Raw genomic sequence first — 15,849 nt, forward strand, 5'->3', positions numbered from 1 at the left:
GAAGGAAGAAATATATGTCGTTTTTGTGACTACTGTCATCAAAAGTAAAAGTAATATATCTTAACGGAAAAGAAAAAGCGAATTTTTTATATATGTCGACATTTTCCCCGACTTATTTTAAGCGGTGTATTTTCGTGCATAATCATGACGCGATTTAAAAAAATATATCTCTGCATTTTCCCGTGTGTGCGTGAATGTTCTCAATTATTTCTGACACCGAGTCTAAAACCATCGATAAAAATTAAATCAGATGGTGAATTCGAGATAAAATCGTGAGGGGTTTTTTTTTTGTTTGTTTTTTGTATACAAGATCGAGGCTGGTGAAAGAGCTAACATTAATCACACAGAAAGACAAACCGACACATAAAACATATAACATGGGGTGCGGTAGACAAGATGGGGCGAGAGGGGGAGGAACACAAACACAACATCTGAAAGCAGGGACATCGAGAGATCTGTGGGAGGGAGAGAGCTTTGGGGGGGGGGGGGGTGGTGGAATGAATGAATGGGGTGAGGGTGACTGAAATGAAAAGGGTGACTCAATGAATGGGCTTTATTTTACATGCCTTTGAGATATCATTTCGTTCCATAAACAGAAACTTTCATCGGATTTTCTTCCCGTTTTTTTTCAACCGAGTCTAAAACTATGTTAGCGACTGTTAAAAATGAAATGATATATCGAATTTGAGTTTAAATAAACCTGTGTGAGAGAGAAAGACAACACGGGCCTAACTAAACAGGCCTCAAAGCTATTCGAGGTAATAAAATGGTGGATATTTGTTTACATGAAGCCTCTCCAAGAATGGGTGGAGCTACTCTATAAACAGAGTAAGCCACACCCCCAGACAGACAGACAGACAGAATCACCGTAGCCTATTATAATATAGATTTGTAAATATAAAACATACCTTGCTGTGTAACGAAAGGGGAGATGGCGTGGAATGAGAGTTTCCAGTCTGTCTCGCAATCAGCCGAGCAGATCGTCGAGGAGAGGCAGGGCTAGAGGTTAGGCACGCAGTCAAGCAAGAATGGGTTAAATGTGTTGTTCTTCCAATTCTCAATCTCAGTAACATCACTGAAAACATGACCGTTTATCCCTCCTAAAAGCGGCTGCCATCAATGTATAATCAATACGAGTTATCCTTAAAGCATGGGAATACTGCAAAACAATGTATATTCTCATGTTTACTTGAACCGAGTGGCCACTATATGGCATGATCCAAATGCATGGAACTTATAAAACATTTCCACAAGATTTCGGGAACGTGTCTAACGCAACCTTGTGGCAAATTAAAATGTACTGAAATTGTCGTTTTGATGAACCATCATTACCTCCGCCACCTCTGACTGTTTGTATGTTTGTTACTTGCAAAATCGAAGATTTTTCAAGTATATTGGTCGGTTGCGTTTGTGGTTCTGTCTGTTTGTTTGTCTGTCACTGGCCTACAGGTCACAATTCTAAACCGATCGTCACGAAACTTCACCAAGTTGTCTAGGTCGTCCCAATTGAGAAGCCTATTGATTTTGAGGTCAAAGGTCATCTGGAGGTCAAATTTCTAAAATCGCCATTTTAAATCCGATTGACTTGAAAATTGAATAACATTTGTATATGGAGTCAATAAATATGAAAATTAACTATTTGAGGGCAAAAGGTCAAAGGTCAACTCAAGGTCAAATTTTAAAAGTCATCAATTTTCATCCAAAAAGCCATCAATTCTCATCCGATTGACTTGAAAATTGAACAGCATTTGCATATTGCCTCACTGAATTAGGAAACAAACTATGTTTGAGGTCAAAAGGTCAAAGGTCAACTCTAGGTCAAACTTCCAAAATCATCAATTTTCATCTGAAAACCCATCAATTTTCATCCAATTGACTTGAAAATAGAACAGCATTTGTGCATTGCCTCACTGAATTGAGGAACTAACTATTTATGAGGTCAAAAGGTCAAAGGTCAACTCAAGGTCAAACTCCTAAAATCATCATTTTTCATCTGAAAAATCGTCACTTTTCATCCTGTTGACCCGAGCTTTGATCAAGATCGTAAATTTTAATCTTCATGAAATGGACAATGTGCTGTATCAATGGAAAACTTTGGGGGGGGGGGGGGAGGGGGAATTTGCAAGTATCGTGCTATGCATGACGTCTTCGTGTTTGTTTGTTTGTTACTCGCAAAATCGAAGATTTTTCAAGTATACGAGTCGGTTGCGTTTGTTATTCTGTCTGTCTGTTTGTTTGTCACCGGCCTACAGGTCACAATTCTAAACCGATCGCCACGAAACTTCACCAAGTTGTAGAGGTCATCAGTATTGAGAAGCCTATTGATTGAGGTCAAAGGTCATCTGGAGGTTTAATTTCTAAAATCGCCATTTTAAATCCGATTGACTTGAAAATAGAACAGCATTTGTATATCGAGTCAATAAATTGGAAAACCAACTATTTGAGGTCAAAAGGTCAACGGTCAACCCAAGGTGAAACTTCCAAAATCATCAATTTTCATCTGAAAAACCATCAATTTTCATCCGATTGAATTGAAAATTGAACAGCATTTGCACATCGAGTCGCTAAATAGGGAAACCAACTATTGTTGAGGTCAAAAGGTCAAAGGTCAACTCCAGGTCAACTTACAAAATCATCAATTTTCATCTGATTGACTTGAAAATTTAACAACATTTGCATAGCACCTCACTGAATTGGGAAACCAACTATTTTTGAGGTCAAAAGGTCAAAGGTCAACTCAAGGTGAAACTTCTAAAATCATCAATTTTCATTTGAAAAATCATCACTTTTCATCCTATAAAATCGAGCTTTAATCGAGATCGTCAATTTTAATCTGGATGAAATGGACAATTTGATGGATCAATGGCATCCTTTTGGGGGGGGGGGGGGGGGGTGGGGGGAACGGAACTTGGTGGACTGTTTGGGTGTCTGACAAGGACAAATAGATTAGATTTTGGTGAAGATCTGAATATGGATTCGGATATGAGAATTATTTAATTTTTAAGTGATTCTTCACCATTGGGAGATAGGGCCAAAACTATACATTGTGGGATATCTCAAAAAGTTATGAATGGATTTGGACAAAACGTGATGGACAGGTTGTGTGTGACAAGGAATAATCCATTCGATTTTGGTGAAGATCCGGATCCGGCAAGTATAATTTTTAAGTGCTTCTTCACCATTGGGAAATGGAGCCAAAAATGATATGTAGCACTATATCTGAAAAAGTTGTGGACTGATTTGGATGAAACCTGGTGGACAGGTTGTATGTGTGACAAGGAAGAATCAATTCGATTTTGGTGAAGATCTGAACATGTATTCGGATATGAGAATTATTAAATTTTTCAAGTGATTCTTCACCATTGAGTGATAGGGCTAAAATCGATATAAAGCAGGAGATCTCAAAAAGTTGTGGACGGATTTGGACGAAAGTTGGTGGACAGGTTGGGTGTGTGACAAGGACGATTCGATTCGATTTTGGTGAAGATCTGAATATGGATTCGGATATGAGAATTAATTAATTTTCATGCTTGTTTGTTTATGCTTCAAAAACTTTAAAAAAAAATACGACTGAACCAAGTCCAACCAAACTTTGCATGTGGCCTAAGGCTACCCCAAGTATGGTTTGTGTTAGGATAGCATATCTGTGGGGGAAGACCCCAATTCTCTCCAACTAAATGTCAATTGGACCATACGGTGGTAACCGGTATTACAAATAATGATCTTATATAAATAAAGTTTAAAGAACTTGATAATACGCATCACTGTGATGTTGAAATCCAAGTGAGAATAATTAGAAATTTACAAAATGTTTCATTTCATTCATTTTAAGAGGAAGTTCACCCCAAAGCATCCAGCACTGAGCTTCGCAGTGAAGCGGAAGCGATTTTTGCTCACATTAAAGCGCGGCGTTACGCGCGCTGCTTGTGAGCAAGGAGGAAGCGGACAAGCGGTAACATATAAACGTCTTTATTGTAAGACTACACTGTAACACTGAAATGCTCCGGGCTGGTCGCCCGGTGTATATTGTTGCGAATATGGAATTTGGCCTCCATATCCGCTTGTAAATATTCCCCTATTTCCCCAATACTCCCCAACTATCCCCAATCCCCCATTCCCTAGTCCCATTGTCTGTAAACAACACTCTGTAGAACCGACCTTCCCCTTTTTCCCCCATTAAATGTCGTGCCCAGGTCCACCGCATCTCACGTAGACAACTTTCGGACATCTTGCTAGTTATTCTTAGTCTATGTCAGTTAAGGACTCGTTTCCATTAATTCTGACTCTTCGTTGCACCAGAATGTGATTATATGGCACCAGTAGTGAGTTTAGGACCTTCCCATATCTCCTCCCATCTTCTTCCCCAAACAACAACAACAACAACAACTACAGCTACAACAACAACTACAACAACGGCGCGCGGGGGGAGTGTGCGTCCTCACACCGGCTCGGTTAGCCGCCATGACCATGCGCTCCACGGGGTTACCACGAAGGGGCTCCCTGTCAGCCCCTCGTCAAGGGCGGAGCCGGTAACCCCCCCGCACGCACCCAATGAGAAGCAACGAGCCGATTCCATCTGGGGCGGAGCTAACGAGCCGAGGGCGTGTCACTCCCCGCCGGATATACGCAGCCACTTACCGGACGTGACGTGAGATGCGCCTGAACTACGGAGAGCAGAGGAAGCCACCGCCACCCCCAGCGCGACGATACCTCCCCGCATCTTTGGACCGGACCGAACCGGGTCGATTCTGCCCTGAGCCCAGGTGCACCTGGAGCCATCGATACCCGCCTTTCCTTGCCATCAATCCCCGTGTGAGTCAGCCTTGTCCCGTTTATCTGTCGTCTGTTGGGGTTAATATAAGTGTGTCTAAGTGCCTGTCTTTCTATGATGTCCCTCTTGTAGTTGTAATCTAACCTTCCGCCCTAATATAACCTCCTCCGGAGGTCTTGAGAACTGAACCCTTGGTGTCGTGTCATTTGAATCCCAGCCGTAGTGTCCTTTTCCTCAATTGATCTAGCGTAGCGCGACTCGGCAACGTTCGAGTATAATCGGGTAACTTGTGCAGACGTGGTCATACCAAACCGCTCGGTAAACTAACATCCACCACCGCGTCTGTAACAATATCATGAGGCCACGCCTACCCCTCGGGCGTGGCCACCGCCCACTTGGTGCGTGGAATGATGTCACCACGCCAGTGGGCTTTTGTGTCCGCCACACGCGCCCCCCCAGAATTCCCACGCACCTGGAGGGCCAGTTTGCGGGGCAGACGAATGACCCGGCCGAAGCGCCCCCTGGCGATCGGCGGCGTCCGGGGTGCAGGGATGCCAGGTGGGATGCCCCTGGCTGCCCCTGGGATGGGTGCAGGACCGGGGGGCGGTGTGGCGGCGGGGCTGGGCGGTGGCGGGGGTCCGCCCGCAGGAGGGCGGCCCCGACGTGGTGGTCGGGCCACTGGCGGTGGATGGTCCACATCAAGGTGGGCCGGCTTGAGGCGGTCTACCGAAACGCGGTCAGGAGTACCGCCGATGTCCAGGGTGAAGTGCTTCGCACCGGTCTCCAGCACGCGGAAAGGCCCGTCGTACGGGGGCCGCAGTGGTGTCCGATGGGCATCGTGGCGGACGAAGACGTACTCCGCCGTGCGAAGCTCCGGGGCGACGTGCGTCGGTGGGTGCCCGTGGCATGCCGTTGGTACCGGGGCGAACCTCTGGGCGGTCTCTTGCAGAGCGGAGCGCTGCTGTGCCGCGGACCATGGTGCTGTGGAGTCGGGGAGGAACTCGCCCGGCACCCGCAGCGGTTGCCCGAAGACCAACTCCGCCGCGGATGCACGCAGGTCCTCCTTGGGCGCCGTCCGGAGGCCCAGCAGGACCCAGGGGAGCCTGTCGACCCAGCCGCCGTCACGGAGGGTGGCCCGGAGCGCGGCCTTCAATGAGCGGTGAAATCGCTCACACAGGCCGTTAGCCTGGGGGTGGTAGGCCGTGGTTCGGTGCAGCCGGACCCCGAGCCCCTGCGCAACCGCCCCCCCAGAGCTCCGAGGTGAACTGGGGGCCGCGGTCGGATGAGATGTCTGAGGGGGCGCCGAACCGGGCAACCCAGGTGGCGATGAAAGCCTGCGCGACATCGGCCGCCGTTGTCGACGCCAAGGGCACGGCCTCCGGCCACCGGGTGGTGCGGTCCACCATGGTGAGGACGTAGGTGAAACCCCGCGAGGGGGGCAGAGGTCCCACCAGGTCCACGTGGACGTGGTCAAACCGGCGTTCTGGCACCGTGAACGGGGCCAACGGGGCCTGGGTGTGCCGGTGCACCTTGGCGCGCTGGCACGCGAGGCACGTCCTGGCCCAGCCGCGGACGGCCTTCCGGAGGCCATGCCAGACGAACTTGTCGGCGATCAGCCTTTGGGAGGCCCTCGCGCCCGGGTGGGACAGGCCGTGGATGGCGTCAAACACCTGGCGCTGCCAGCCCGCGGGCACGATGGGGCGAGGACGCCCGAGGGAGACGTCGCACAAGAGGGCCACGCCCGCGCCGTCGAACGGCACCTCGGTGATGCGGAGGCCCGTGACGGCGGTCCGCAAGGCCTGGACGTCGGGGTCAGCGGCCTGGTCCGCTGCCATCCGGGCATAGTCGATGCCGAGGTGGACTGCGTGGGCGACGGCCCGGGAAAGGCAATCCACCACCGGGTTGTCCTTCCCCGCGACGTGCTGGATGTCCGTCGTGTACTCGGACACGGCCGAGAGGTGACGCTGCTGCCGGGCCGACCATGGCTCGGTGACCTTGCCCATCGCGAAGATCAGCGGCTTGTGGTCGACGAAGGCAGTGAACGCCCGGCCCTCGAGCAGATGGCGGAAGTGCCTGACCGCCAAGTGAAGTCCGAGCAACTCGCGGTCGAAGGTACTGTAACGGCGTTCGGGCGGGCGAAGCTGCCGGCTAAAGAACGCCAGCGGTTGCCAAGCTCCACGCACCCATTGCTCGTGCACCGCGCCCACCGCGTAGTCCGAGGCATCGGTGGTGAGGGCGATCGGTGCATCGGGCGCCGGGTGCGCGAGCATAGTGGCGTTAGCCAAGGCGAGCTTCACGCCCGTGAACGCCGTGTCCATCTGCTCGGTCCAGGTAACGTCGCCTTTGCCCGGCTTACCTCGGAGAGCTTCGTGCAGGGGGCGCAGGAGCTGGGCGATACGGGGCAGGAACCGATGGTAAAAGTTCACCATGCCCAGGAACTCCTGCAGCCCTCTGATCGTGCGGGGGCGCGGAAACCCCTTCACCGCCTCCACCTTGGCCGGCAGGGGGACGGCTCCGTGCCTGGTGACACGGTGCCCCAGAAAATCGATTGTGGCGGCGCCGAACCGGCACTTTGCGGGGTTCACAATCAGGCCATGCTGGCCCAGGCGTTCGAAGAGCGTGCGGAGGTGGCGTAGGTGCTCTTCGCGGGACGCGCTGGCGACGAGGATATCGTCCAGGTAGACGTAGACAAAATCCAAGTCACGCAGGACGCTGTCCATCAGTCGCTGGAACGCCTGAGCCGCATTCTTCAGACCGAAGGGCATGCGCAGGAACTCGAAGAGTCCGAATGGCGTGATGACCGCCGTCTTCGGGACGTCCTCCGGCCTGACGGGGACCTGATGGTAGCCGCGTATGAGGTCCACCTTCGAGAAGAAGGACCTGCCCGCCAAACGGGCGGAAAAGTCCTGAATGCGGGGGACGGGGTAGCGGTCGGGAGTCGTGGCGTCATTGAGACGGCGATAGTCCCCGCACGGTCGCCATCCCCCGCCGGGCTTCGGCACGATGTGCAGCGGCGACGCCCAAGCGCTCTCTGAGCGCCGAACGATGCCGAGTCGCTCCAGGGTAGCAAACGCCGCTTTTGCCACCGCCAGCTTCGTCGGCTCGAGGCGGCGTGCCCGGGCGTAGACCGGTGGCCCGACGGTGGGGATGTGATGGGCCACCCCGTGCTTGACGGTCCCCGCCGAGAAGGTGGGCCGCGTGAGGGCCGGGAAGCCGGCGAGGAGGCGGGTGAATGCGTCCGCTGCCGGAAGCGTACAGACCAACGTGGCCGGAACCGAATCGTTCGGCAAGCCGCTTGGCAAGCCGCTCGTTGAGCTGGGCAACGCACAAGCGAGCGAGCTGAACGTCTCGGCCTGGACAAGCCGTCTGCGCTTGACGTCGACCAGGAGCCCATTAGCGCACAGGAAGTCCGCGCCAAGCAGTGCCATGGGCACGTCGGCGGTGACGAACGTCCATCGGAAAACCTGCCCTCCAAACCGCAGAGAGAGGCAGCGTTTTCCGTACGTACGGATGGGCGTCCCGTTCGCGGCAAGCAGCGCGGGGCCCCCACCCACGGCGTGCTTGTCTGACGTGCCGGCGGGAATGACACTCACCTGCGCTCCCGTGTCGCACAGGTAACGGCGCCCGGAGAAGGTGTCCGTTATGAACAGCAGGCTGCTCGAACGGCCGGCGCTCATCGCCACTATTGAGCGCCGGCCCGGGCGTTTCCCGACCCGTTGAAGGAGCACGGCGGATGACACCGCCGAGCTTCGTGGCCGAACTTGGCGTGGAACCAGCACCAGGTGGTGGAGCTGGAGGAGCGCGGCTGGCTCCGCCAGGCCGGTGGAGTTGGCGGGTTTCCCCGCGGTGGCGGTTTTCGCCGCGGCGGTGGGCGGGGCGTGGCGGCGTTCACGAGGTGCGTATCAGCATGCTGCTGAACATCAGCGCGCTGTAGAAGCTGATGCTGTGGAACATGCTGCTGAACATCAGCGTCGAGGGCCGTGACGGCCACGCCGACGCTCGCCCGCGTGTCCGAAGCGGCGAAGTACCTGTCCGCCTTGGCGGCCAATGCTCGGGGTTCCGTTAGCTCGGTCCCGGCCAACGCGAGGCGAACCTGCGCTGGAAGTTGGCGCCGGAAAAGCGCCCGGAATAGCGAACCGGGGGCTTCGTCGCCCAACAGTGACAGCATATGGTCCATTCGGACCGACGGGCGCGTCTCACCGAGCTCGGGGAGATCCAGGAGGCGGTCGGCCCGTGCGTCGTCCGAGAGGCCGAACGTGGCTAGGAGTAGCCGCTTGAGTGCCTCGTACTTGTGGCCGTCCGGTGGGTGGCGAAGGACGGACACAACTCGAGCGGCCGTGCCCGGCCCGAGGGAGGCGACGACATGGCAGTAGCGCAGGTCGTCGTTGGTAAGGCGCCGAAGCTGAAATTGGGCTTCGGCTTGAAGGAACCAGACTTCGGCCTGGGCCTCCCAAAATTCGGGAAGTTTAATCGCCATTGCCTTGTCGTTGGCCATTGCAATGGCGTCGTGTTCGGAAGGATCGCTACGGCAGATCCAACGTCGAGGGTCACCAGTAAAGCGCGGCGTTACGCGCGCTGCTTGTGAGCAAGGAGGAAGCGGACAAGCGGTAACATATAAACGTCTTTATTGTAAGACTACACTGTAACACTGAAATGCTCCGGGCTGGTCGCCCGGTGTATATCATGAGGCCACGCCTACCCCTCGGGCGTGGCCACCGCCCACTTGGTGCGTGGAATGATGTCACCACGCCAGTGGGCTTTTGTGTCCGCCACAACATCATATATAACTTATAGATTATAAGCAGCAAGGGTGGTTGATGAAGATTATCTTGGCTGTCTTCCAAGCAGAAGGAAGATGACTTTGGGTAAATGATAGAGTGAATAGAGCAGATTATTTGTGATGTACAACATGTTCTCTTTTGATGAAATCCGTCAGCAAAGCAGCGGGTACTTAAGCTAATACGGTACTATATAAAATTCAGCTTGTGTGTATATTTGTTTGACTTGTATGTATTCCTAAACCACTGGATGAAATAAGTTTAAAAGTGGTGGTTGTACTTTTGGTGTACACGGGGACTTTTTACCAAGCTGGGATGGCAATCTCCAACTTGGATTTATACTTTTTTGTGAAAGTGGGGAATTATCACAAGTGGGTAAATTATCATATCTACTAATGCACTTTTGCACCGCTGGAACTTGAAAACTGAATGTTATCGCAAAAAAATAAAAATAATAATAAATAAATAAATAACTCCCGGAAGTTGGACAGATCATAAAGTTGGCCTCTCCTTCCAACTCCCAGTGTAATGTCCCCAGGATCCAGTATCACTCCTTGAAGTTCATCAACAAAGGTTTATTGTAAAGGAAAACCAGAGTCATTCAGCAAGCAGCAATAATCACAGCAAACATCTCCATTTCGCTAAGCTCCGCCCTTCCGGATCCGGATGTGTATTTTTTAAAACTTCAAATATCACATTCAAGCAAATTAACACAATCAACTTATACCAATATCTCACACATCGGCATAGGGAGTGAGTGTTTCTACTTCTAGTAAGATAAGAATCAACACGAGTCGAAAACATTCATGAAGTAGTTTTATAATGAAGACGAAACGAGTTTGACAGCAACATTCACTTTGCTACAATGTATCTGTATTTCTATTCGTAATGGTGAACCGTTCATCTCGAAATATATATATCTGACTGGGAACACGGGAAGGGAGGCGGGTTACCTGCAAACTCGATGTGCGTCGAGGAAGGCGTTTTCTGTCACAAACACCGATGTTGTTTTCGAGGAAGGTTTGTGCGGTTCTTTCTTCTGTCGCCACGTTTGTGTTAATCTCTTCATCGTGCTTCTCTGGCCACGGCGACGTCGGCTTCAAATTCCCATCGGGCGAAACAAATCTGCAGCAGTCTCCTAGTCCTATGTGACGATTAAATTGGACGACATTGTTGAAAACGGTTCAAATTTTGCGCCAGGTTGACTTGTTGACGTTTTAAGGTCTATACAAGCTCGCGAAAAATTACCTCAGCATCAGTGCTAAAAGATATACCTACAAAAAAGAATTATGTAGCACACATGTACTCGAACTCACGTAAATTCAAACAAAAAACATAAACCTTCAAACGCATCAAGAAAAAAAAAGTTAAACCCGGAAGTTCGCGCGGTCTTCATCTCTTGTGTAAAATTATTTCAACCGCCATTTTCTGATCTGCATAATGTAATCAGCATCGATAATAAAGATTCATATATTTGTATATATATTTGGGTTAATTTTATATTGTTTCTATTACAGAAAGCAATTGAGTGCCATTGGATTGAAAATTACCCTTCCTGATTTTTTTCCGCTAAAATTCACAAGCGATGGAGTTCGTAATAGGATATTCATTATTTATCGATTAATTTCATCGTTAGGCCGCAAAATAATTGTGAAAAACGCCGCATGATTAAATAGCCTGTGCATGTGGTGTATGTTTTGTTCCGCTAAGAAGAAGAAGAAGAAGAAACGCGCTGTAGCGGTTCCCCCGATGTCACAGAATAAAAAAATGGGACTGCTGGAAAGATAATAATCGATTTACTTCCTTGGAAACCTCAGAATCGATTTACTTGAAAAAAAAAAATAGTGTCCTTTTAATCAAATATGCCTTGGTAAAAGGCTAAAAGCCATTTCCGCCATTGAAGAAGAAGCGGTAATTTTTGCAAGTTTAATGTAGCGGTTTAAACGATAGAATTTATATTCCTACGACAGCAACAACCCTTTAGGAGGGAGGACACGCAAGGCGCAAAAAAATGACATATAGTAATATTGCGCGAAGCAATAGAAAAATATGTAAAAGTACACGGAAGTGTATTAAAACAACAATAACAACTACGTGTTATAAAATCTTTTTTTCGTGTTTTGCTTCATTTTACATCCTCACTGAGATTCATGCAATATTTTTGTGAAGTACAATACGCTGTTTGCTGATTAAATATGTCGTCGAACGACGGATTGGCACGCCAAGGAAAAAAACCGATGCGTTCTGCGTGTAAATAATCCCGCACATACGGTTGAAAAACAACAACAACACCACCACTACCAACATTACACCATACGTTGTGTGTTTCAGACACGAGGTTGAAGGAAGTTCGATGATAATTATGAAGTGATGTGTTTTTTTTCTGATGGATGGTGGCTGTTTAAATGCTGTTTTCCACCAATGAGCGCACGATTTCGTATCGAACGCGACGAACATAACGCCCAAATGTATTCGGTGGCGGTGCGCACAATTTCCTCTTCCGGGTCCGGTTCAGCGCGATTTTGACGCTTTTGTATCGGTATTCGGTCATTTCGGTGAGTAATATAATAGAAGGTCGAAACAGCAGGTCGTTGGGCGGTGTAAGCTCGACGTCCACATTATGGAGCCGCTGACCACGAACTGCGTGGCTCTTGCCGCGCTGCTTGTCGCACCGGTAGCACTCTGGGCGGGTCCCGCGCGCCTTGGGCCGCACGACCGCTGGTTACTCGTTTCGGTGCTGGGATCCGGCGGCACTCGACTCGCTGCCTCCGTGCTGGGTGCCCGGTCCACCAACCGCAGGGGAGCCGGTGCGGGCAGGCTACGAGTGGCTGTGCGGGGCGGCGCGTACTTCGCTGCCTCGTGCGTCGCCCTGCACGTGCTCACAGTGCTGTTCGGAGCGCCCGTACTCGAACTCGCCACGGACACCTTCCTGTTCGCGCTGCTGTTGGCCACGTACACGGCCCTACCCTGTTTATGCCTCCGAGGCCCCAACCTTACCCGTTGGGTGCACCTCCTGGTTGGCAGTTGGCACGGGACGCCGAGCGAACGGGCGACTCGCGTCGTCATTATGGGCAGCTTGTCCGGGGCATGGCTCGGAGCCTTCCCGATCCCCCTGGATTGGGACCGGCCGTGGCAGCAATGGCCTATCACGTGCACAGTTGGAGCCACGCTGGGCCACGGCTTGGGGCTGCTCGGAGCCTGCGCGTTATTACTCGCCGGCCGTGGAAAGCCCCGACATACCAAAAAACCCATCTAAACCCTTCCTTCACTCCCTGGAGTATTTCATTCGGGATTTGCACACCAAGCTGTTACAAGCACAGCAATTGCAACAAATTTTTTTTTTTCCAGAATTGTTTAAAACAACTTTGTCGTAAAAATGAATAAAACTGTCCAGGAACTACGAACAGAGAGATCGGGCGAGCCATCGCAGGCATCCTGAGCAAGTTCCAGCTCTAACCTACAATGGAGCACTGCATCAGCGCCACCCCCAACAAGTGATGTCACTACAGCCAGCCACGTGCGACTTAGGAAAGAAGAAGATCGATGGTTGCTCGTATTGGCTTTCTAACCGCTTCCTCAATTCACCTTTTGGACCAACTTGATAGATGTTTCTGTTCTTAAAGGATTGAGATATAGTTTTGCGTTTTATTTAATTTGTTTGTCATGCACAATATCACCAGAACCTGTTCCATTAAAAAAAAAGGTTTTTACTAACCTGAGTGGTTATTTACCTCCGCCACCTTGTATTCACCCCTGACTGTGACCAAGATATCTCGTTTTTTTTTTTTTGTTTTTTTTTTGTATACAGAGTCGAGGTTCGTGAAAGAGCTAACATTTATCAAACAAACAAGTAAACAAAGTATATAAAAAGGGGAGCGGTCGACAAGATGGGGAGAGAAGGGGAGGAAGCACACAAACACAACATTTGAGAGCAGGGACATCGGGAGATGTTTTTGGAGGGAGAGGGCCTGGGGGGAGGCAGGATAGGTATAAAACGCAAGGACCCCAAGGACTTCCAGGAAAGAAGTCAAAAGTCACCTCAAAAAAGTGGATTTGGGGTGAAATTAGCGGGGGTAGAAAAGATCAAGGTTTTGGATTGGGGAAGATAAGAGATGGTGGTGAACAGCCGTTTTAAAGACCTGGAGGGAGGAGTGGGATTGAAGAGAGTGAGGGAGTTTGTTCCAGAGGCAGGAGAAAAGAGGAATGAAGGAGTGAAGGTGAGCAGAGTCTTGATTTTGGCAGTTTAACCATAAGAGGGTTGCAGGCAGATCGTGTGCGACCTGCAGGAATATTTGGGGGACAGCCCAGAGAGAGCTGGGGGAGCAAGGCCGGGGAGGAGTCGGTAGAAGACGGAAAGACCACCAACCTGCCTGCGGTGATTAAGTGAAAAGCCCTCGGAGATAGCGTCATCGCGGGAGATTCCAATGATTTTGAACGCTTTGGTGTGTTATGTTTGGAAAGTTATGAACAGATTGGAACGAAATTTGGTGGACAGGTTGGGTGTGTGACACGGACTAAAATGATTAGATTTTGGAGAAGATCTGGATCCAGATCCGAATACGAGAATTTTTGAAGTGATTCTTCACCATTGAAATATAGGGCCAAAACTATAATGTATATAGCATGATATTTCAAAATGTTGTGGACGGATTCTGAAAAAACTTGGTGGATGATTTGATTTTGGTTCAGGTCCAGACCCAGATCCGGCCTATCAGTGGATACAAAACGTAAACTGTTGAGCCTGGCGGATGCACGTCTCTACCGAGAGCTGTTCTAGTTGGTACAATGTTTGTAATCCACTCAGAACTTCTCACTGATTCCCATGTAGTTTCTCCTACTCTTAGCTTTGATGACCTCATGCATTTACAGGTTCAGTACTTCACGTGACAGGAAGTGCAAACTCGAGAGGAAAGACTTGGTGCCCCTTTTGAAGTCATTTAATGACTTTGGCCACTTTTTTTATTCCAAATTTCAGTCTCTTCGAGCTTCTTGTATGATCATGCGACTACATTTACTAATAATTCCTCTCCATTGGTAGTGTAAAAATATTAAACTTCAACCATTCACATCTGTACTGTTAAAGAATGTCTTTTAGAACATTCATGTGTCATGTCATGTTACTTCTTTTTTTTGTATACCTGATCGAGGCTCGTGGAAGAGCGAAAGCAGAATGGAATGGAACACTAGAGGTTCCAGGGAACCTGAACTCAACTGGTCTATATCAATATGGTTAGAATATGCATAATAGAACCACAACCTATAGAGTTTATGTTAAAAATATGACAAAAATTGATTTTTCAATATGGCCGCCCTGCCGTGCCCATTTTTGGGCATGCAACGCCCAAATGCAATCCCAAACTAGTTTATGTCTTAAAGATACTGCATAACAAGTTTCATCAAATTTAATCAATATTTGTGACTTTTAGAGCGTAGACGTCGAATTGTTTACAGACGACAGACAGACAGACGGACGACGGACACACTGGGTGTCGACAAAAACTCAGCTGGACATAGTCCAGTTGAGTTAAAAATGGAAAGGGAGAAACACCAACAACAGCAGGAAGAGGAAGGTGGAGATCCATCGATACATTTCATGTGCGGCCTGTGGCTGCTGCTTTCCATCATTGCTGGGAGCGCTGCGAGCAGGAATTTGTAATTTGTTCAGGGAGCCGGCGATAACTCGCCTACTCTTTGTGAAGGACACCGTGAGATCTTTAACATCCACTAACTAATGTTGGCAGACGAGACACCAGTTTGGTCCATCACACACACCGATGAATCATGCTGACAGTGAAACACCGTGATGACAGTTTATAGCTCAGTTTGGATTAGAACCCAGAGGCACGTGCGATTTGCACTTCTGGAAGAGGAAGAGACTTCCGGAAGACTCTTCCGGTCGTTCGATTTGGCCTTCTCGGAAGCTCTTCTGCCTCTTCCAAAAATCCAGCAGAAGAGGCGCGGGCTCTTCTAAAACAAAATGGCCTCACCTAATTTCAGTCACGGAGAAACGCTGCTGGTTATACTTATGCAGCAAAACTTGCAAGTGAAAACACAATCGGAATATTTGCATCAACTTGTGATGTAGTGTCATCTTTGTCTAATTCTTCCATCATGAGCACGAGTAATACATGTTTGGCCGCCATCTTGCTTCTCTTCTGCCTGTTCGGCGCAAAGCAATCTTCCGGAAGAGGCTTCTGTCTTCGGAAGAGCCCAAATCGCACGCGCCTCAGTTGAGAACACTTTTAGAGGTGAATGTGCATACCTTTGGGCCATCCTGCCAGCCTTTTGATGTACTCCCTT

General features: G+C 49.7%; 3 protein-coding genes across 3 annotated transcripts in view; 1 reads left to right on the forward strand and 2 right to left on the reverse strand.

Annotated features, from left to right (window-relative positions):
• POLQ (DNA polymerase theta) overlaps positions 1-10,946 on the reverse strand; it is a 163,809-nt gene extending 152,863 nt beyond the window's left edge. Inside the window, exons 1-2 of the mRNA XM_078775107.1 lie at positions 10,503-10,946; positions 909-999 (exon numbers count right to left, since the gene is read on the reverse strand). Coding sequence (XP_078631233.1) covers positions 909-999; positions 10,503-10,618 — 207 coding nt within the window. The 5' untranslated portion in view covers positions 10,619-10,946. The remainder of the gene's footprint in view (positions 1-908; positions 1,000-10,502) is intronic.
• RWDD4 (RWD domain containing 4) overlaps positions 1-15,849 on the reverse strand; it is a 204,791-nt gene that overhangs the window by 162,157 nt on the left and 26,785 nt on the right. The gene's annotated exons all lie outside the window — the stretch shown is intronic.
• PIGF (phosphatidylinositol glycan anchor biosynthesis class F) lies at positions 11,468-13,259 on the forward strand. Its single transcript, XM_068114683.2, has one exon. It carries the CDS (start codon positions 12,170-12,172, stop codon positions 12,803-12,805), a length of 636 nt encoding a protein of 211 aa, XP_067970784.2. The 5' UTR covers positions 11,468-12,169; the 3' UTR covers positions 12,806-13,259.

Source organism: Myxine glutinosa, chromosome 4 (assembly GCF_964187855.1).
Source record: "Myxine glutinosa chromosome 4, kmMyxGlut1.1, whole genome shotgun sequence".
In the NCBI taxonomy this organism is placed as follows: Eukaryota; Metazoa; Chordata; class Myxini; order Myxiniformes; family Myxinidae; genus Myxine; species Myxine glutinosa.

Coding starts and splice junctions, on each gene's coding strand:
- PIGF (XM_068114683.2), top strand. CDS start 12,170: ATGGAGCCGCTGACCACGAACTGCGTGGCTCTTGCCGCGCTGCTTGTC.